The sequence below is a fragment of the Petromyzon marinus genome, chromosome 41 (assembly GCF_048934315.1).
Source record: "Petromyzon marinus isolate PM22_M1 ecotype Great Lakes invasive population chromosome 41, UKy_Petmar_22M1.pri1.0, whole genome shotgun sequence".
In the NCBI taxonomy this organism is placed as follows: Eukaryota; Metazoa; Chordata; class Hyperoartia; order Petromyzontiformes; family Petromyzontidae; genus Petromyzon; species Petromyzon marinus.
In genome coordinates, this window is record NC_133707.1 from 10707667 (window position 1) to 10730754 (window position 23088).

General features: G+C 47.5%; 1 protein-coding gene across 1 annotated transcript in view; it reads right to left on the reverse strand.

Annotated features, from left to right (window-relative positions):
• Positions 1-20014, reverse strand: part of LOC116951024 (solute carrier family 23 member 1-like) — a 54582-nt gene extending 34568 nt beyond the window's left edge. Inside the window, exons 1-3 of the mRNA XM_032969294.2 lie at positions 19680-20014; positions 14092-14211; positions 1961-2062 (exon numbers count right to left, since the gene is read on the reverse strand). Coding sequence (XP_032825185.2) covers positions 1961-2062; positions 14092-14193 — 204 coding nt within the window. The 5' untranslated portion in view covers positions 14194-14211; positions 19680-20014. The remainder of the gene's footprint in view (positions 1-1960; positions 2063-14091; positions 14212-19679) is intronic.
• Positions 20015-23088: the final 3074 nt, after the last annotated feature.

Here is a 23088-nt window from a genome sequence, read left to right on the forward strand (position 1 = left end):
GTCCCCAAGTCTATGATAACCATCTTTACCAACCCGCACTGACCAATGTCGTGAAGTATGGTCAAATAACCCCACATATGAACACGTGTGTAACAAAGTGTCATAATTAGGGCTACTACTATTCCATCAGGGTAATTCAGTAAATATACAGAAAGTCACGGAATCAGAAGTAGCACCCGACTAAAACATTATATTATATTTGTATATATACACAAAAAAAGCTCAAACAACCATTTTGAAATCTAACGTATCTTATTTCTATGGCTAATGCCAAGATTTTACGCAGAATTGAATTCAAATTCCAAATTTTCGTGGCCAGTGATCTTCGCGACCCCGGTTATGATAGTGAGATCTGTGCCGGTGTGGCAGGACTGGGAGAAGGCCAAAGATCCCTTATTATTATTATTAATAATGTAAATTCAAATTGTAACATGGTGCACATTATACAAACCACAGACAAACAAGAAAGCAGCCATGCAATATGCCAGCATCAACAACCGTCCAAGCTCTGCACTCCTCCATATATTGAGGTGTTAGCTGCCAATTAATGAGCGTTTAGCATGTCAGAGGAAACCGGAGTACCCAAAAAAAACCCACGCTTGCGAGGGGAAAAACATTATCCCATTCAGACGGAACAGATGGAAGTACACATTTTCGCTGTTACTGCCTCCTCCTGGCAACCCAGGGCATGACACCTCGATACTTGTGTCATCCACCAACCCTCGCCTCCACGGCGTTGGATCACGAGCGTGCGCCACCACCTCCCTGGGGTTTTATGAACTTAAACGTCACCTTATGGGATGTCGACTGTGGTGTCCCAAAGCACGCTTCTCACCTCATATCCCTCTGCTCATGCCCCAAACCCCTGAAATTCCCTCGCTTCATTAGACGTCCCCGTTTCCCTCTCCCAGCTCAATTGCAACCTGACGCGGAGCTGTCGATTAATTGCGAAAGCTTCCCTTGCAGATGTATTTAACGTCATACACCCTTTGTTAACGTACGAGGGCAATAATTACCCTGAACCGAATATAATGCTCTCATTTACTTTTACTTCGAATGTTTTTTTTTTAAAGAGTCCTTCATAGAAGCCAGCTTTTATGAACAAACTTATTTTTGTTCGTAATTTTTTTTTTAATTATTATTTTGTCATGCCGTTGTTCTACGTCCGATTGCTCGTCGCTTAATTTTTGTACTTTGTTTTTACTTAAACTTTTGTCATTTTGGTGACGAAGGTCACATTTGCAAATGAGACTCATCCTGCTCTGTTGAGTTCACACAGGGTTAAACTAAATACACAGGAACACATTACTCGCCCCCATCACAGATATGTTGAAACGCCTCCATGCTTGATTGAGCATTGTTGTAAATGTCAAAACACATTACAAGAACGGCCAACTGAAAATACATTTCGTTTCGTAGATAAATCACCAAGTTTTTAGTTTCCATATATAGTCGGTCCCCCTGCTTTTACGATGCAATGTGTTCCTGGAAACCCCGCCGTTGTAAATCGGATCATTATAAAATCGGACTTTCCCATAGATAGAACATCACTTGCCGATGTGTTTTTTCACTTTTATCAGCGATATTTAACAGGGCAAAATAGGTAAAGATGAACAAAAAGCGCTCGAGAATAACGCAAACTCCACGCCAAGCCACATCGGGAAAAACTAGACTGACTCCTATCAAATGTGTTTGGAGTAGCGTCGGAAGATGTGTCGCAAACCAATCATCCACGGTGGCACGATACAAACATTGTAAATGTGGATCGTTGTAAATCGAACTGTCTTAAGCTGGAGACCGCCCAGATAATTTTTGCCCCGAACCACACGCGTACATGACACTAACGTGTAGAACCATGTTCCACGCACCCCAAGGGCAGCACCAACTAGCGGCACTTCCGCACATTCTGTACTCAAGCCGTGCCCAGGCCCAACCTTACAAAGCCACAGACTGATGTCACCTTGGCATCTCCGTTCTCCTGGGCCAGGGGCACCATGGGTAGGCAGTCACCGCTGCCGTTGTCTGCCGAGAGAGCAGCGCCGTTCTTTTGCCCGGCGGGTGTCTGCACAAAAAATATGTGGGGAGGGAGGGTGGGGGGGGGGTAGGAGGGGAGGGAGAGGCATTGTCATGCTGTTATATAGCTCCTTTACCCAGGAAAGCTCATGACTCTTTTTCAGGAGGGTCCTGGCCACATTCTCGCAGTCGGGACGATGTTGCTGCTGTGTGTAATCACGATCAAGTAATTCACAGGGAAACATTTTTGCACTGGGATTTTTGGCCAATACCAATAACATTGTATGGTTTTTTTTTTAAGCTATGGGAGGGAACCGAATAACTTAAAATAAGGCCTTGCAGAACAGGGGGAGAAACACAGACTCTTCACAGAAGGGCACCAGAGTCAGGAATCGCATGAGCCGTCTGTCTTGCTTGTTCAACGCTATCTGTGCCGCACGTCTCGTTAGTACTATAGAACTGTGGGTCTCGTTCGTGTTTGTCATCTCGCGTGCCGCAAGGCCTTTTCGTCCGTTGTCCCCCATTCGTACGACTCTGTTAGCTCCACAACCGTGACCGCGTCCTTTCACGAGTGGACAAATCGACTCTCACAAACACGAGTCAACGCACGTGTTCCCTACGCGTCCGAGTCCGTTTCACTCGAAAAATCCACGCCGACCAGCGGCCACGAGGACAACGGGTCATGCACACCCATGGAGTTTCCCGCGTTTGTCAAAGTAAGAGATGAATTTGCGATAATACGGGACCTGACACTGCGGTGTAATGGTTATTACGCTGCACTTGCAACCCAGCGGGTTCGAATCCATCTCCCTGCACTGCAGTTGAAACATCGATGCGAGTTTCTTAAATCCCCCCCTCCCCCGCCACCTCTGTCCACCCAGCACAGTTGATCTGCAGGTGGAGTGTAGTGGGGTAAAGTGTGGGCACTCCCTCCTTTTCCAACACGTCTGGTCAGCGTGGAAGAGTAGACCAAATACCCTCCAGAGCTCCCTCTAGCGGAGGCCCTTCCGCCGACAGTGGCGCGAGCGCGCAATTGCAGGGCTGTGCCTTACGCTCCAAGCCACGCAAGCAGATGATGTCACGCACAGTGCTGGTGTTTTTATCGGCACATTTTGGCAATAGACCTTCGGTCGATGTGGCCGGATTTCTCGAGTCAGTGCATCGGAGCAGCACAGCTGGATACTCGAATGGTGTCCATATTGTATCACGTCTACAAGAGCCGTTATAGACATGTGGGCGCATAGCGCAAATGCATTTTACACTTTTAGCCTTCGCTGTAAAGTTAGAAAAAAAAAACATCGCATATCAGAAAAACTGGCTCGGATAGCCCCCCCAGGCGCCGTAAACCCATGGGCAGCCCCCCATGCATCTCAGGGCAGCAGTGGGTTGGGGGGGCGGGCACGCAGGCGGAGGGGGAGCGTTGTACAGGACAATAACGCCACTGTGTTCTGCTGACAAACACTGCGCCGCCCACTGATCCTATTACGAGTCACATGATTTTCTTTAATGAAAAGCACCCGTAAAAAATAATCAGAGAAATCAATTAAAAAGCAACTTAGTTTTGCACTACGTGCCAGCGCTGGTTGTGCGATGTTGATGCACGACCTTGCCGTATGGAATCTGCCCATGATGTACAGTTGCTTGTGGATTGGGTTTGTTCATGTATTTTGCTGAAAACAGGTTACCAAAGTGTAACCAGGTCCCCACAGAAAATGAGGATTTATTGCCCAATGGCTTTTACCTGCGCTGAAAACCAAAAAAACCCAATAACTGCGCTTGTGGTATGGTGCGGGCATTTCACCATTTCTCAATTACACTGAGACATTAAAAATTCCCAAGGTGCGAGGCATAGCCCTTCGTCCCTGGACTGCTGAATGGGGGCCTCCCCACACCAAGCGCGACGTGGTGATTATTTGGCAACACTTGCACACTTAAAAAAGAATCGATCGTCACATGCACAATTCATTGCCGTGTATCACGAGCACAAGAATCAAGGTAAATCAATGAATGACAGCAAGAGGTCCTTTTTACGTTCTACAGGCAAACGCAATCAGAGAGCAGCGAGCGGAACTGAGATCAGAGATTTCTTCCTCAAAATCCCAATGAAAAACATCTCATGATCATGGGGCGGAAGAGTGGCTCAGTGATAACACTTCCGCCTCACCACATGAAACGCTTCGGTTCAACTCGTGACTCAGGAAGCTGTGTAGAGTTTGTGAGTTCTCACCCTGTCGCCCTGTACGAGTTTCCTCAAGAGCTCCCCGACCTGGTATTGGACAAAAATTCCAATCTTCTTTGGTTCTTTTGGTAAAGTCACGTAGAATGAGAATAAAATAATAAATTGATAAAATAAAATAACACAATAATATTCTCACGACGTTTCGGCCACAACACAAGCGGCCTTCATCAGGTGAAGGGATGAGACTGTCTGGTAGGACAGACAGAGAGGAGGTAATAAGCAGCAACACTGGTAGGACAGACAGTCTCGTCCCTTCACCTGATGAAGGCCGCTTGTGTTGTGGCCGAAACGTCGTGAGAATATTATTGTGTTATTTTATTTTATCAATTTATTATTTTATTCTCATTCTACGTGACTTTACCGAAAGAACCAAAGAAGATGAATCCTTGCAGTCACGAAAGCTTTAAATCGAAAAATTCCAATGCTGAAAATATGACCTGCAAATTACTTAGTTGGGACTACAACCAGCAACGTCGCCCTCCAACTGCAAAATAATTTGCAGGACCCTCCTGAAAAAGGTCTTGAGACTCAATGAGGCTTTCTTGGGTAAACAAGCGATATAATAATAATAGATGATGATGATCATCATCATCAGCCGTGATTAATCTATTGGCTGGCTACAAACTCGATTAGATGCGAATTAATGCACCGATTAGCACGTGCCGGCATACAATCCACACACTTGCCCTCGTTTGTCAATTAAAAGGCGAGGGCACAACCCTTCCACTGCTCGCTCACGCCACTGCTGGTAGAAGGGCCTCTGAGAAAGGAAGCTTCGAGAGCAGTGGCTCTTAACCTGGGGTGCGAGATGCCCTTTCTGGGAGCGTGAGACATGGACAGATTTTTTTAGAAATACAAATTAAGCACAGGCATGTAGGTACAACCACTGCTCGAGAGGGAATTTGGTTTACTCTTAATTACTGGCCATATGCCTTGGAAGAGGTAGGCATAACCCACAGTTTACCCCACCACGTACACGACCTACTACTGGTCGACTGTTGAGAATCCATTTGAATAGCTGCTGGGTGAAAACAGGCAGTGGGGGGGGGGGTTTAAGAATCTTGCACCATCGTTTCAACTGTCGTGCCGAGAGATGGAGTCCAACCTCTGGGTTGCAAGTCCAGTGCGCCGACAACCAAAACGCAGTTTTAAAACATCTCACATTCACTACTCGATATAATTACGTGTGGCAAAACCGGTCACATTTTTCTGCAAGCGGCTACTGATAACGCAACAAAAACAACCCCAACATACAAGCAGACACACGTACACACTCAGCTAAAGACACGCACGCATTCGATACACCGGAAGCAATGAGCGATGGCGCCGTGCCCATGCGGTCGCTCACCGCTCATGACATCTGCCGACGCCCAACTAGCCCCGAGTACTTAGACGTGACTCGCTCGCTTGACATTTGCCGGTTACACCGACGCTGTCCGGACAGTCACAATCGTTTTAAGCGTGCGTGCACTCCTATTCCCACGCGCGCACGCGCGCACGTGCACCTGCCATCTGTGTGCACAGAAGCTGCCCCTCTGCTCCTCCCCCATAACCAAAAATAGCAGCTTTTTTCCCGCATGACCACGGCATACGCACACAATGCGCATGCAACAGCACCCCGTTCGTTCGGTTTGCCGCGCGTTTAAATATTCAATACCCGGTAACGTATCTCGATGCCGTGGCGTGCCGCGCACCGTGTAGATGGACTTCTGTCGGAGAGCAATCTGCGAGAGCGGCGCTCTTTGGCCGCGCGTGACGCACGCCGGACTGGAAAAAAACAACTCTGTGAAACGCGCACGTGCCGCCGCTTCATTGCTCTCTGCTAATTGTGCGTTTGATTTGTGCCCTGTGCACACGGCGATAATCCGCCATCTGGCTCGGTGGTTCCACGTGGGATGAAGAGACACTGTAAGCGTGGCGCTCGGAGGAGAGCGAAAACGCTCTCAACGGATTCTCTCTGCCTTTCATTTTACTTGCACATAAGAGGAATTACGTGTACACATGTAATTAACATTGTACGTCACGGTGACATCATTATAGGGCCGTAATGACATGCTTGACCGTTACCATGAAAGCCTTTACACATTAATTAACGAGGCTTCAAACTTTCCCCGGACAGGCCATGACACACTGCCTAGATATAAATCTACAAGATATCTTTAGAATTGAATTTTTCAATTGCATGATGACTATCTGCCTCATACTGCCTTGATGAATGTGCTTTACCTCGAGATTTGAACAATTCACCAAGGACCTACTGCCAGGGGCGGAGCCACAGGGGGGGGCTGGGGGGGGGCTCAGCCCCCCCTGAAATTTTGGGAAAGTCGGTAATCGGGATAACCGGATATCCGGCTGCTGCAAAATGCAGGCTGTCACCTCGTGCTGCCCTGCAGGCTGCTTGAGCGGCAGCCTTTCGAACTTATCGAACTTATTAGCCACATCAGCGGCTCCGACCTATTAATAAACTCCGCGTTCAAATCCAATAAAATTTGTTTTATACATTTGTGGCGCCCATTGAAAACATTACACTGGATATCTCAGAATATTGAAGTCAGCCCTCCCAAAGCCAAAATCCTGGCTCCGCCCCTGCCTACTGCAATACAAATGCAACATGCCTTTATATAATAAATAAATATATACTTTGTTGTTGTCTCATCTGTCACTTTCCATTTCACTCCTAGAGCCTAGTTCCTGTAATTACTTGTTTTTAAAATGTTCCTACAATGCTGTTGCGCAAGTGGCGTGCATCTCTCTCATAGCCACAGTCAATCCACTGCTGGATGAAGGTCTCCCCAAGCGGTCACCATGTATCATGGCCCCATGTTGGATCCAACAACCCACCGAGCGTGTACGCACGAGCTCACCTCATTGATCCATCTACCCGGTGGCCATAACTGTGGGTGCATTCTCTCCTTTGACTTGACAATCCGTCGGCATTCTCGCCCACCGCCCATCAATCCTTCAAGCAGCGTGTCCTGCCCAAGCCCACTTGCATCTCACAACAGTTTGAACGACTCGCAAACGGGCCCGGGACCTGTTCCAAGTATCACTCGCCACTGACATTGGCCATGGCTGAAAATCAAAGTCCACCCCGCCAAGGTTTCACAGCGCAGTGGAAGAGAGACGCGGTGGTGGACGACCCACATGCGCCGTCGTGATCCACGAACGAAACCACTGGGCACGGCCAACGGCAGCAAAAAGAGCCACCGACGAGACGTATGCGGAGCAAAGAGCCACGAGCGGCGAGGCTGCTCGGGTGGCTCGCAGAAACTCGGGAGGAGCCACTTTCCTGCCACCGACTTTCATTTTCAGCTGCACACATTGTTTTACAAAATAAAAAAAACCCACCAGAATCCTTGGAAGCTGATAAAGTTGAAAGCTATTTTAAAGAACTCCATTACCTTGGCCATGCCGCACAATGGCACAACAATGTTTTTATTTATCTACCCATATGCAACCTTGACCTTCAGACAGCACACACTGCTTGGGTATGCCGTGTACCTGCACTAATCTCTTAGCAGGATTGTGTCAAAAGATAACCCGAGAGAAGCGTGGATATTGCGCAAGCGCATCTCCACAAATTAGACGGCCTCAAAGGCAACGATATGATCACAACACAGAGTGTCATTGTGCAGGTAAATTTGTTGCAGTTTTATAAAATACGGCTCTCGTTGGTGGACTAAGTTAGTGGCTTGACTGTCACATCAAACTGAAAGCATCATCACAAAGATATGGTTCCAGGATGCCGATTCAAACTGAAATCCCCCTGTGGAGTGGGATGTGTGAACATGAAGAGAGTACATCCGACACACCAGTGTGTTCTGAGCATCCCTCTCCCCCCCCCCCACCTCTCATCAAGAAAAGTGAACAGATGATTTCTATCTGAATTGCAACCCTAATTGGTCGAAATGTGACGCCAAACGAAAAAAATCCACTTCGTAATTATACTAAAGAGTACCGACGTCTCACAAGGGTCTTAAACGCATGTCAGAAATCGTGGACGCGGCCCCAAGAGCATCAGTCCCATCTGCCTGTAACAAACAGGCAGTCTGCCTCATTCACATATCTGTCTCTCCACGTAACAACTATGAAAGTATTTTTTTTCTGTTACACATACCATCAGCAACATGGCCTTGTTTGAGTGCACGGTTTCAGCAGCATTGGTTGAACACCAAAGCAAACTCTGTTTGCCTTTGATGGTCCAGACCGGAGTCTATATCACTTCCTCTGATGCAATGGGTTAGCAAGGTTCCAAGCAATGATCAGATACACAATTCCATTCTTGGTTTATGAGTACTGCGGTGCAGCGTGTAGACTCTTTAGCTGTATGAACATGGACAAACTCAAAATAACTTGATTGATTCGTCGTTGCACGCCTCATAAAGACCCAAAACCCAAAAGGTCTAATCATTGAACAACGATTTAAAGTCTTAACACATTAGCTATTTCTGCATCTCTAAACGGGGGATAGCGATAACTCTCTGAACGACGATCCAATATGACCAACGTTTTTTTATAACTTGTGTTGCTTCTAGTTACCCTATTGACAACCTGGGTATGTCACCTGCAAGTCTCCCAGTGACGTCATACTGTGTGACGTCACCTCGTGCGACTGACAAGACCATTATATTCTTAGCTCTTTCGGTAAAGTCACGTGACTTTACCGAAAGAGCTAAGAATATGAATTACTGCAGTCACGAAAGCTTTAAATCAAAATTTGACAAGACCATTGTTCACAATCATCAGCCATGATCTCTCCACTGCTGAATTAAGCCCCCCCACCTTCCCCCAAGCCTCTGCCATACCTTAACATGCTTGCGATGTAACAATCCATCAGGCACCTAAAACATTAACGGATTACAACGCTCCATCTCCTCAATGTACGTAATCTCAGGCGTGTTCCCTATCTTGTCGTCACTGAATAAATATTCCTGGCCATCGGCCATCGCCCCTTCTCGTGATGCATTCTGCCTCCACCCACTTGGATTCATTAACAGTTAAAATTATGCCATTAGCCCCTACTTTTCTGTGTGTGCCTTTCCAGGGGTCACAATGGCATTCTAAGCATGCACCTCTCTCTCTCTCTCTTCTTTACTGAATACTTTTCAGTTTATGAACACTTTCCATTCCTTGGCGCACTTCCATTGTTTTCATTAATGTCCATGTTTTTGAACCACATGTCAGAAGGTTGGCCACACCACCGTCAATACGGCTGTTGCAGGGTGAAGGCCTCCCATTGCCGCTGTGCATTCCGGGTGATTCGCTTGAATGAAAACACGAGCATCATTGTTATAATGCTGCGTGGAATGGCCAAAGGGATGGTACTGCGACATTGTTCATGTAACCAGCTGCATTGTGCGAACAACACACAAGATAGAGTCGTGTCACTAACTTCCTGCATAATTTCTTTATAAACTTAAACATTTACTGACACTGTGCAAACTGCAATGGCTATAGGATGATCGTAAACATTGCTCGAGCATGGCTCCTCCATGCAAGATGCTTGGAAGTTCAAGTATAATTTGCAGTAAAAATATTCAATACTTCTTACCACCATGTTCAAACTCATGTTGTAGTATAGTCTGCTCTCCTATAATGCGGTAGTAGTTGCGTTCCTGAAGAACACCGCGTTATGGAAAGACCGCATTATAATACATAATATATGATATAGGGTTAAGCATAGTCTGCGATAACACGTGAGATGCATACGCAGGCCGAACAAAGACTGAGGCGCGTGGGTAGTGTCTAGAAGCATCCAGCAGCATCCCAATGCTGCTGGATGCTTCAGCATCCGAGGCAGCCACACAACCGGTTATTCCAACTCACGGAACGTAATTTGTTCACCCAATCGCGTTATTATCTAATTCGCATTATACAAAAAGGTGTCCCTTAATACATTCATCATGGTTATATCCAATTCACGTTGTGAAAAACACGTGTTATAGAAAAACAGACTGTAATTGCGAGGAGATTATTTGAAGTAACCATTAAAACCAATAAATGCAAAGTGACTTCCGGATCTGAGTAATGCTATGGGCAGTGTTGACCTCTGATATGGTGATGTGTGGTTTTGCACAAGGTTAAATACTATCATACTATTCAAAATAATCTATGCCTTCGGTTTCCTGGCTGGGCTCCTCTCTACCCCAACAATAACTCTGTTGTCCGTGGCTGCTGCGGGCTGCTGCTACAAATACGGCGAAGGTTCGGAAAACGAATCATAGAAAACGACACACCAAAGGGGTCAGAGCGACGAAAACGGAAGACCGACAAGGTTAATTTAAAATTGCTTTTACTTTTCAATGCGCTATCAATTGTGAAGTCACCTCCTCGTGCGGGTTGGACATGTGATGTCATTATCGCTCATTAAAAACACGTTCTGAGAACAAACACAGTTTAGAAGGCGGTAAAGGCTCTGTCGTAACGCAGCGTTTTTATTCGTTATTTTTATCAAAGCAGCTCGCACACTTTAGTTAAACGTTATAGCAGAGGCAGACAATAACTTTACAAGCTTTGCGTCACCACCGCCAAGGATACCAGGCACTTAAAATGCACAAAGTGTTCCACTCAAATACGAGGTTGTTTTTTTTCCCCCTCCCATTTATTTATAGACGGCGTGCCAGATCCATGGTTTCGGCGCACAGTCCGATAATATTATTTGATTTGATTTTCTACGTGACTTTACCGAAAGAACCAAAGAGTAAGTCCTGCAGTCACGAAAGCTTCAAATCTAGTTTGAACCACCTCTACGGGGAGGGTTTCCTCACAACTCACACTTAACTTCTAATTTAGCAATCTTTAGGAGAACGAAATCAACCAGGCTATGCGTTAATTGTGTTAACCTACTCTCTGTGTTGCATTGCATTACACTTCTTAATTTTACTCAATTTGCTTTCTCAAACTTCCGATTTCCTTGCTATAAATATTGCCATGCTGGTTTGTTCATAGTCCATTCTCTCCTCCGGCCACTATGGTCCAGAATTCCACACAACTCTCTCATTGTCCTCTACCCCAATCCCTCCCCTCTCTCTCTGCCCCAACCTCTCCCCCCTCTCTCTGTTTAAGGCCTCGACACAGTGGCGCTGTCTTTCCGTTTGTCATTCTTTGGAGGAGCGTGGTCAGCCTGGTGGGATGTTGGCTGTTGTGTTGGCCGGCTCTCTGTGTTGTGTTGCATTGTGTTTCTAAGTTTACTATGTTTGTTTTTTCTCATTCATTCTTACGTGATGAGGGTTGCCTGTGTTGCAATCGAAACGTCGCATTCTATTATTTTATTTTCTACAGTGAGGGAAAAAAGTATTTGATCCCCTGCTGATTTTGTACGTTTGCCCACTGACAAAGAAATGATCAGTCTATAATTTTAATGGTAGGTTTATTTGAACATTTAGAGACAGAATAACAACAAAATAATCCAGAAAAACGCATGTCAAAAATGTTATAAATTGATTTGCATTTTAATGACATGCGTTTTTCTGGATTCTTGTTGTTGTTATTCTGTCTCTCACTGTTCAAATAAACCTACCATTAAAATTATAGTCTGATCATTTCTTTGTCAGTGGGCAAACGTACAAAATCAGCAGGGGATCAAATACTTTTATCCCTCACGGTATGTGACTTTATCGAAAGAACCAAAGAGTAATGAAGGATAGCTCTTGAGGAATAATGCTCATGTTGTTATGCCCGTTCCAGGTTACTTGCTGGTCATTCCTTCTGAATAACCCCACACATCCACCTACTTGTGTTCTCCACAACAATGCTAATAATTATTTTGTGTTATGCGTTATATCACTTTGCGATGAAATCGGACCCATAAAGATGATGAAAAAGGAAATAGGCTTTGCCCTTTCCTTGCCGATAAACATCTGGCAGTTCACCGGTGATGATTTAAACAAGCCTGACTGCTGATGAGACACTGAATGTCGAAGCTGGTGGAGTTTTCTTGCATGACACCAATGCTACTGAAAAATAATCACTTGCAGAAGGCTGTGTGGCTTATTGGATTTTTTTTATTGTTGTTTACATGGAGGAACAGATATGAGAAAGGAGGCGAATGCTCTGCTTATTTTGTTACAAAAAGAACAGGTCATATATAAATCATGGCCATCATCACCACAAGCAATACGGTACTACCACGAGTACTCTTGCCACAAATGGTTGGGCTCTTCAGAGCACAGGGTAGTGCAGCAACACCATTACTGTACTGTCCTTCTATACGCTCCTGCATTTTTGCCACCCGCCTTCTATTGCCCGCCCCCATCTCCGACCAGCGTGGTGAAGTATGGTCAAATAACCCCCATGACCTGCGCAGTCTGGCGAGGCCCTCTTCATATTTGAAAAAAGCGCTGGACATACACCAGCGGCAGTTAATATGCAATAATATCAAAGACAAACAACAGCACTGGAAAACCAATCAATGAACCAGATACGAGACATCACGGGGCTCTCACGTGGTTAAACACGAGCTGATAAGTCAGTCCATTAAGGTAGCATCTGCTTTGTTCGGGGATTCCTAGGCTTCATCCTTAAATGCATGAAATGAATTCATTTCCAATACGCAAGTCTACAGCTAACAGTGGATCACCTTGCATCAGCAAATGGCCTCAGAGGACTACATCAGATGCCAGCTTCTGAAGTCACTCCAATAGGGGGCAGTGCCACGACTCAGCGGCAGGGCATCCGCTGCTCGTTGCAGATGTTCACGGTTCGGTTAATACTGTGGGTGTATTAACCGAAAATATACATACCGCCTGCTTCAAAGTAGACATTGGAGGTTCAGTAACATTCCAAAAGAGTCGGACATTATGTGCCGGAGTAATGGTCCACATTAACTACATTTGAAAAAGTACTTTATTATTTCATTACATCGTCCCTTGCTGTGAAGCAGAAATCTCCTCAAAAAGGGTGAGACTCAGTGCGAGGCCGTCCTCAGTAAACAAGCGTATTAATAAAATAATAATTATAATTATCGACGTGTATTATCCAGACATCCTTTGGATGTCAATAAAAGCAATATTATTAATCCTCAAGAGCTGTAAAAAACCAGCCATAGTGCAGAGCCAAATTAGATGCGATGGGTTTTTTGTGCAGTCATTGGGTAACCGGGCTGAGAAGCCAGCTGAATCACAAGCATCTTCCCAGATTACAACCCAGGACCTCAGTGGTGTCAGCTCAGCCCCCTGACCCCGAATCACCATGTATGTATTTTTCACTTCTTTCAAACCGTACATAGCAAATTGTAACAACATAGACGGACAATTCACCTCCCCATCTTTGTCCCGCCTTATGCAAAATAAACATTGTTACACATCCCATCAGCCACAGTCTGCTGGGAGCGACCTTTTACAGAAGCATTGGTTTAATACTGCATCGCATCTCAACCATTTGAAAGGGCACCCCCGAGTGGCAACTGTCAATATGCGTACAAGGTGACCTCAAGTGGCACGCGAATGAGCATCATTCTGCCTATGGAGGCAACGGTCGCGATGTGTAATCCCAATTGAGCACTTGCTGTCGTTTTTTTCGAATTTGGCAATGTGGAGCATGACGCCGGCGCACAATGGCCGACTCATTTTGAATGGTGTCATGGAATTTGTAACATCCACCGTGAAGCAGACAGCACGTAGTGTTGCATGGTTCATGCACCCGCAGCGTTAACCAGGGCGCCCGCCGGGCTCCAACCGCGAGCCTCGACAACGAGCGGCGGAACACGCAACCACTCGACCGCGTCACCACTCCCATTCTATGAATGGGGATAAAAAGCATTTTTAAGCCCTCTGAGAAGTGTGTTATTTCAGGCAACGCTGCAGTGGAGTGCGGAGCAAAGCGCCTGGGCTGAGTCTCACCTGGCCTCCTCCGTGCGGGGTGGTTGTCACCTGGCCGTTTCCTCCCACCTCGCAGCCCTTCTCTCCGACCGCCGCCGCCTGCGTGTTCTTCCCGATGCCCATAACACGGTGCACGCAACCCTGTGTGTGTGTGTGCACGGGCAAGGGTTTTAATTTTTTTACGTTTTGGTTTAGCCGTGTTTGTTTCGGTACAGCGTTAGCATGATAACTGTAATCCAAATTGTCTTATGGTTGTTATTGTTTGACTTGCATCCCACTGGGATTTTTGCACACAGCGTTGAAATACGGTGTTTTTTTCTGGAAGACTTTGCTGTTTTTTCCTGGATTTTTCTGCTGCGTGTAGTCAATTTAAGATGTTTCTTGATCATGTTTTTGTTGTTGTGGTTGCACCCAAGTCAAGAGTCGCATGGCTCACAGGGTTATACCTAATACATTAAAACTGAAATGAAAAACACAGTAATAATAGTAATTATCAAATACATTTGGTATTCGAGTAATACTTATAGCACAAGGCTATCACGAAGGCGCTGATGTGGTTCACAGACAGGCTACAGTAGTTTCGCAGTAACGGTGCGATATTGCTGTGTGTAATTCCAATTTAGTAATTTGTAGGTAAATTTCAAATTTATCCCACTCTTGTGAATGACGTCATGGAATTTTTAACGTCCCCTGCGAAGCAGAGGGCGCATATTCTACGGTCAATGCACGCGCTAAAATAACCAAGGCGGCCTGCCGATTCAAACCGAGAACCTCTACAAACGGTGGTTCTTAACCTGGGGGTGTCCACACCCCCTGGGGGTGTGAGATGCCCTTTCTGGGGGTGCGAGACATGGCCAGATTTTGTTAGAAGGTAAATAATCTAAAACACAAATTAAGGACAACTACGTTGTTTCATCATACCTATGTATCTATTTGTTAACATTATACATTGAGAACCAAAGGGGTGCAATGCTGCAGTAAAGATGAAGAACCAATGCCCTACACCAAGCGACAAAACGCACTACTACTGAAGGGCCACGTCACCACCCCCCAGTGAACAAACACAGGCCCCAAACATACATCTCTATGGAAGCTCGAATAGATACGAGTCAACATGTTTCTTGTTGAATTTGATCAAGTCACTGGCAGCCAGTTGCCTTTCCTTATCGCTCAACAGCTACGACCATGGTTACTGTTCCCATAAACTTCACTCTGAATGATCCACTCATGTTGAGGACTCAGTCTACCAGACACCCACTGCTTCATCTCATCCTCAGTGTTTAATAACCCCAACACTAAAGGTCACAACATTTCTCTCGCCGTCTTCTTCTGTCACTCTGCTTCACTTAGGAATTCCCTCCCATCGCCTCTGTTCTCAAGTGCTTAAGAATAATAACCTCGCTCAATTCAAGAGTTACGTCTCCTCTTAGGAGGCATCCATTGAGTAGGTACGCAAAAATGTCAAAACTTGACCCCCCCCTCCTCCCTGTACGCACGCGGACTTTTTACACCCCCCCACCCACCTGCGTTCGTACGCCTGATGCACCCCACCCCCCCGAATCCTATAGAACGGCCGATATTTACTCCACGCAGAAACGATTATGGACTAATAATATTAACGTGTTTAAGCAAACGGATAGTCCACCGCCGGACTTTCTAACTCATTTGAAGGCCAATGTAGACAAATTATTATCGAGGCTTCATCCCCCCCCCCCCGTTTCCTATGGGTACATTTTCAGTAGACCCCCCCCCCCCATACGCAAGCGTACGCATTTGGGTTAACCACCTCCCCCCTCCATACGTACGAACTAAATGGATGGCCCCTTATCGATTACAACTTTGACGTCTTAAGGCCACGGGGACTGTGCTCGGCAACTTTGAAATTACTGAAACTAAATCGTGAGCGGAGGATAATATGTGGATGAATCACAAGTCGATGGGGAAAGATTACCAGTGATAGTGACAGCAGCCAGTGTAGCAGGTTTTTTGTGTAATTGTACTGTAAAATAACGCACGATAACACCCCCTGTGCATGTTGACAGCGAGACAGTGCAGAGGAATGTATGTGAGGTTGCAAAATATAATGGCATGAGTATGCCATTCCATCATGATCAAAAGCAGAGGACGGCAAACGGCAACACGCAACCAGGCTAACCATGATAATCATGTTAATTATTTTGCTAGTTTACCAGGAATGCCGAGTCTCAGGAAAGCGTCACGAGGTCTCAAGCCTCGGTGAAAAGGGGATCCTATGTTGTTACTAAATATAATTTGCAGGTAATTTTTCAGCATTGGGAAGTTTTGTCTGCAAATATCAGTTAAATTGTATATATATATTTTTTTCTAGAGACGACAACCAGAGAACAGGGGCAGAACATACAAACTTCACAGATTTAAGCACCCACGTTAGGAATTGAACCCAGGGCCTTCTTGCTGTGGAGGCACAAGTGTCACACACTGACCACACCCGAATTGTACTTAGCCAAATGGCAATTCAGAAGCAGAGTAACTATTTTGTAGCAACACTCTCCAACTAAGCAGCAATACCTCCCATTAGCGCGGATGGAAACGCACGGTGCGAGAGACGTTCAACGCACATATATACAATACACGGCGCTAATGTAAATAGAAAATCGCAGTTCAAGTAATTCACAATACTGTATTTATAAATCAGACAATACAACCAAACTGATTAACCTTGACGCATGAGCATGAATGCACGAGCACTCATTACTTATCCCATCCGTGGCATCTTCGGTGAATGAAAGACGGCACTCTAACCGCAACGGCTCTGTGTGCAGCTCAAGTGGCCGCGGTGGGTTTCGTACGACCTAAGATTTCCCGACGCCGAGATGCAACACCGACTTAACGCACACACCCCAATAACCGTGCTTAACACAACCGTTGTCTTTTCACCGCTGCTTCCCACCGCTAGCCACACAAAGAAGCTTCAATGGGGGCATTCAACACTGAACCTCAATGGGTAGTCACCTCGCCCGGTTAAATATTGGGTCAATGGCATTGCGACGCAGGTGCTCCAAAAATGGAACCACCGTTTTGTGGGTGATGTTACACAAGGGGACCTCCCGTTCCACAACCCTCGCTGACGTATTCCCAGGATACGTGCAACTTCCTTAACCAGTCTCCCGGGCTAATCGATCGGTCGGTGGCCACGAAATGCCGGAGGGGCAGTCGGAGGCCGCAAGGGACACACGACCCGCATACTAATCGAGCCCGGCCACCTTTCATTTGCGGTGTCAGTGCGAAAGCTCAGGGATTCGACTCTGTTCTTCCCTCCAGCTCCCGGCTCATCTCTTGTCTGCCCCTCCCTATCATTGATGCGTCTCCCAAACCTCCAGCCTTCCAAATTCAACCACAAAGCTACCGACACACACCCTCAACCACTCTCTCTCGCAGAATACATCCTGCACAAGCACGCCTATGTGACGATATCACCTGCATGATGCCGAAGTTTCTGAGATCTCAGACACAAAGCATAGTCGAGCGGGATTGGGTGAACAGCCATGCGTAAATGCAGGCGTTCTAGGCTGCTGCGGTGTCTATGCTGTCAGTAGAAGGTAGTGCAAGAAAATAAATTGTACTGTATGTCTATGCCCTCGTGTCTATGCTCCCGACCTTAACCAAGCAGCACTAACCAGTATTACCACGTAACCCCCATGACCTTTCGCAGCATGGGAAAGCCATCGTCCCACGGTGGGTTGACAAAAGAGTTACAGAATCACATGAAATACCAGCACCTTGCAAACATCCACCATAACTCTCTCCACAACAATCATCAATCACCATATACTCCCTTGCCCGTCCATTTTCAATCCACCCACCTACACTCACCGATCGTCACTTCCTTTATAATCATCTCCCTAATATCTCATCTTTTGTCATTTATATAGCCAAGGTCAACTCTTGAGAATGACTCTTCCCTTGTCTCCGGGGCGAATACAAAATGAACATTCTCACTATTATCACCACCGTCCATTCTCCCCCGTACACCTTTGGACACTCCGTCTCCCGTTCATTCATTCTCACGTCCTCATTATTTACTCCCACACACAACCATCCCAAGAACCTTCACAGTCAGCCTCACCCACTCACACTCTTCACCATCTTCCCAAATTGCTCGCCAACCCATCATCATAACCATCATCATTCCCTTCATTATTCCTCATCCTTCGTTCACTCAAATTTGAATCCATCTACTGCCACATGCTCATTTCTCATCGGTTCCTTTATCCAGCAATTAGTTGTCCCAATCTGACGCTACACCTCATTTAATCACCATCATCACCACCACCACTCTCTTGATGACTCTTTATGCCCAACTCTTCACTTTACCCGGCACTTCACTTACAAGCCAATCTCCTGCTCACCGATCACCACTCCTCCCTCACGCATAACCACTCCTCTCTCATGCCTCACGACCCCTGCATCATTCCCCACCTATCCTCCCTCACCACCCCTGCATCATTCCTCACCCATAACCACTCCTCCCTCATCCCTCACCTATCCTCACTCACCACTCCTGCATCATTCCTCAACCATAACTACTCCTCCCTCATCCCTCACCTATCCTCTCACCACTCCTGCATCACTCCTCACCCAAAACCACTCCTTCCTCATTCCTCACCTATCCTCTCACCACTACTGCATCATTCCTCACCCATAACCACTCCTTCCTCATTCCTCACCTATCCTCTCACCACACCGGCATCACTCCTCACCAATAACCACTCCTTCCTCATTCCTCACCTATCCTCTCACCACACCGGCATCACTCCTCACCAATAACCACTCCTTCCCCATCCCTCACCTATCCTCTCACCACTCCGGCATCACTCCTCACCAATAACCACTCCTTCCCTATTCCTCACCTATCCTCACTCACCACTCCTGCATAATTCCTCACCCATAACCACTCCTTCCTCATCCCTCACCTATCCTCCCTCACCCATCACCACTCCTCCCTCACTCCTCACCTATCCTCCCTCACCCATCACCACTCCTCCCTCACTCCTCACCTATCCTGCCTCACCCATCACCACTCCTCCCTCACTCCTCACCTATCCTGGCTCACCCATCACCACTCCTGCATCATCCCTCACCTATCCTGCCTCACCCATCACCACTCCTGCATCATTCCTCACCCATAACCACTCTTCCCTCATTCCTCACCTATCCTCTCACCACTCCTGCATCACTCCTCATCCATAACCACTCCTCCCTCATCCCTCACCTATCCTGCCTCACCCATCACCACTCCTGCATCCCCCCCACTAAACCTGTCCCGTTGTCGTCACTGCCGGACTGCAAGCCCAGCGCGCCGCGGCTCCCCCATTACAACAACCACCGTCGTCAACAAGCAGCTCCCGTCAGATTTTATTTCCCCTCAGCCCCTAAAAAAAAACACACACACAACCGCGGTGCTACCATTACCACTCGACATTGATTTTTGTTGTATATCCGCACGGCAAACCTGGGAACCCGATGACTCTCAATTGCCATTACATCGAACGAGCAGCCGGTTTCGCTACAAGAGCAGCAGTCCACGGCAGTCCCCGCCAGTAGAGCTCGCCGTGCGCGGCCTTCCTTACCTCGCTCCACACGCTCGACTCCTCCTCGCCGCCTACTCCTCCTCCTACTCCTCTCTCGCCGAGAGAGAGGCGGCCGGCCAGTTCAGGGGCGTTACATAAAGAGAGCGCGTTTAATAACGCAAATTAAAATATGTAGCTATAGATATCGGCTGCTATTGGTGGAGAAGCGAGACAACCGCTGCAGGCCGTGGATGCGGCGGCGGGGTTGGGTTCGGGGCTGGGCGATCACCGCCACGCTGAGGCGGCGCACGCGCGGCCACAACGCGAAGAAGCCAAGCTCGCGGGCTCCGCCGCGTCAAACCGTTACGGCTACACCAGACCCCGCCCACTGACCATAAAACCCCGCCCACTCTCTTCAAAACCCCGCCCACTGTCCTCCTCACCCCCTGCGCCAAGTGGCCCCCGTAAACCCCACCCACTCTCTCCCATAGCCCCCGCCCACTATTCATAAACCCCGCCCACTCCGTTCCTGGTTTCGCCTCCTCATGCCCTATCGGGTAACCCCGCCCACTCCACGCAGTAGCCCCGGCCATCACTGACCCCCCCCCATTCCAACCTACCTCCAAAGACAAAGATCCCCCGTATAGCCTCAACGGACTGTTGGGGCAAAGTGCTGTTAGTGAGCACCTTATGAAGGCGGGAACAGCACACGAGGGGCTGGGTGGCCGCCTTTGTCTCCCCAGTGGCGATGTTTACGCACCGCACCAGATGCTCATTTGAGGCTGAGTCGACCTAGGGGAGGCCCAGGACCGGTTCAGGTAATCGTCACTGGCGTTGCCCGTGAGCGGGAATCGAACTCGGGTGGTCCAGCTTGGGAGCGCAGCGCGCTAATCGCTACACTCCCGCTCCCCGCCCACTTACTCATAACCACGCCCACCCACAGACTCTTTATTTCTGACTGCAGGGTGAAATCCGATGAGCTGTAAAGCTCTTATTCACAGATGCCCAGCAGGGAGGGCGGGCCAGCAAGTTAAAACAACAAACAATACGTAACAAACGATAGGAGTGCAAAATAGAGAAAATGTAAGTCATGAAAAATAAACAACATTAAGTTTATGCAGCTATCCCTCGATTTACGAAAGGGATGCGTTCTTCAAAAAAGCACGCGCGTACAACGAACATCGGAATGGCTTCCAACATTATTTTAATACGAAAAATGAGCAATTCCAACTCTCCTCACCTAAAAATATACGTACATGTACTGTACACCGATATTACTTTTCACAATACACAAACAAGTAATAAAGGAACATAAATCTAAAAATTACTGAATGATATACTTTTAAAAATCACCTTTTATGGACCTCACCAAAATATCTGCATGTTGGAATGACTGAACAGGTGGTGTATGTTGAACTTCTTTCGCACCGTACGTAGCCTACCGTGCTAATCGGAGGTGCGTGGGAAGGACAACAAACTGGACACAGACAGGCAGATGTGTGACCGTGGTTGTTGTACTGCTGCAGGGTCACCGCAACAGGCAGATGTGTGACCGTGGTTGTTGTACTGCTGCAGGGTCACCGCAACAGGCAGATGTGTGACCGTGGTTGTTGCACTGCTGCAGGGTCACCGCAACAGGCAGATGTGTGACCGTGGTTGTCTCACTGCTGCAAGGTCACCGCAACAGGCCGATGTGTGACCGTGGTTGTTGTACTGCTGCAGGGTCACCGCAACAGGCAGATGTGTGACCGTGGTTGTTGCACTGCTGCAGGGTCACCGCAACAGGCAGATGTGTGACCGTGGTTGTCTCACTGCTGCAAGGTCACCGCAACAGGAAGATGTGTGACCGTGGTTGTTGTACTGCTGCAGGGTCACCGCAACAGGCAGATGTGTGACCGTGGTTGTTGCACTGCTGCAGGGTCACCGCAACAGGCAGATGTGTGACCGTGGTTGTCTCACTGCTGCAAGGTCACCGCAACAGGAAGATGTGTGACCGTGGTTGTTGTACTGCTGCAGGGTCACCGCAACAGGCAGATGTGTGACCGTGGTTGTTGTACTGCTGCAGGGTCACCGCAACAGGCAGATGTGTGACCGTGGTTGTTGTACTGCTGCAGGATTACCGCAACAGGCAGATGTGTGACCGTGGTTGTTGCACTGCTGCAGGGTCACCGCAACAGGAAGATGTGTGACCGTGGTTGTTGTACTGCTGCAGGGTCACCGCAACAGGCAGATGTGTGACCGTGGTTGTTGTACTGCTGCAGGGTCACCGCAACAGGCAGATGTGTGACCGTGGTTGTTGTACTGCTGCATGGTCACCGCAACAGGCAGATGTGTGACCGTGACTGTCTCACTGCTGCAGGGTCACCGCAACAGGCCGATGTGTGACCGTGGTTGTTGTACTGCTGCAGGGTCACCGCAACAGGCAGATGTGGAACCGTGGTTGTTGCACTGCTGCAGGGTCACCGCAACAGGCAGATGTGTGACCGTGGTTGTCTCACTGCTGCAGGGTCACCGCAACAGGTAGATGTGTGACCGTGGTTGTTGTACTGCTGCAGGGTCACCGCAACAGGCAGATGTGTGACCGTGGTTGTTGCACTGCTGCATGGTCACCGCAACAGGCAGATGTGTGACCGTGACTGTTGTACTGCTGCAGGGTCACCGCAACAGGTAGATGTGTGACCGTGGTTGTTGTACTGCTGCAGGGTCACCGCAACAGGCAGATGTGTGACCGTGGTTGTTGTACTGCTGCAGGGTCACCGTGACACTGACGCGATGGATGACGCAGCCTCTTGGCTGCTCCCTGTTCCATAGCTGTCAACCCATGTGGTTTACCCCGTATTCTTCTTGTGCTGGGGACATTGAGTTTTCACGTGCATACGGCGTACAGCCGTTTCAATACGAGTCTATTTGTTTGTGTTTCTCCCTTGTGATGGGACTTTGTAGGATGAACGTTGAGGTTTCTAAGGGCACTGGATGACCAATCACGTCTGAATTGGTCTGTACTGAAGTAGGTCACTGTTAAGGGTTTGACAGGTATGTTGTTCGACCTCATGCTGTGCCGTGTGAACATTTTCGTTGACACGGAAATGTGAGTTCGTTAATTGAGAAGTGTGCATAATTTCGTCAACTGTGTGAACGCGAAATTTCGTAAGCGCGAACTTTCGTAAATGACAACATACATTGTGGGCGATTTTTTTAATATACTAAACGCAAGCTTGGGGCAAGGCAGCAAAACAACAAAAACGGTCCCAGATGACACCAAGACCGATTCGCACCTCCGATTAGCAGGGTTGGCTACGTACGGAGCGTGAGAAGTTAAACGTACATTACAGGTACTTATATGCAAGACAAAAATGTATTATTAAAATGTATTTATATTATTTGTATGCTTTGTGTCTGCAACTGCTGTCCTGTACAGCGCTTTGAGATACAGTACTTGATGAAAAGCGCTATATAAATATACTGTAAT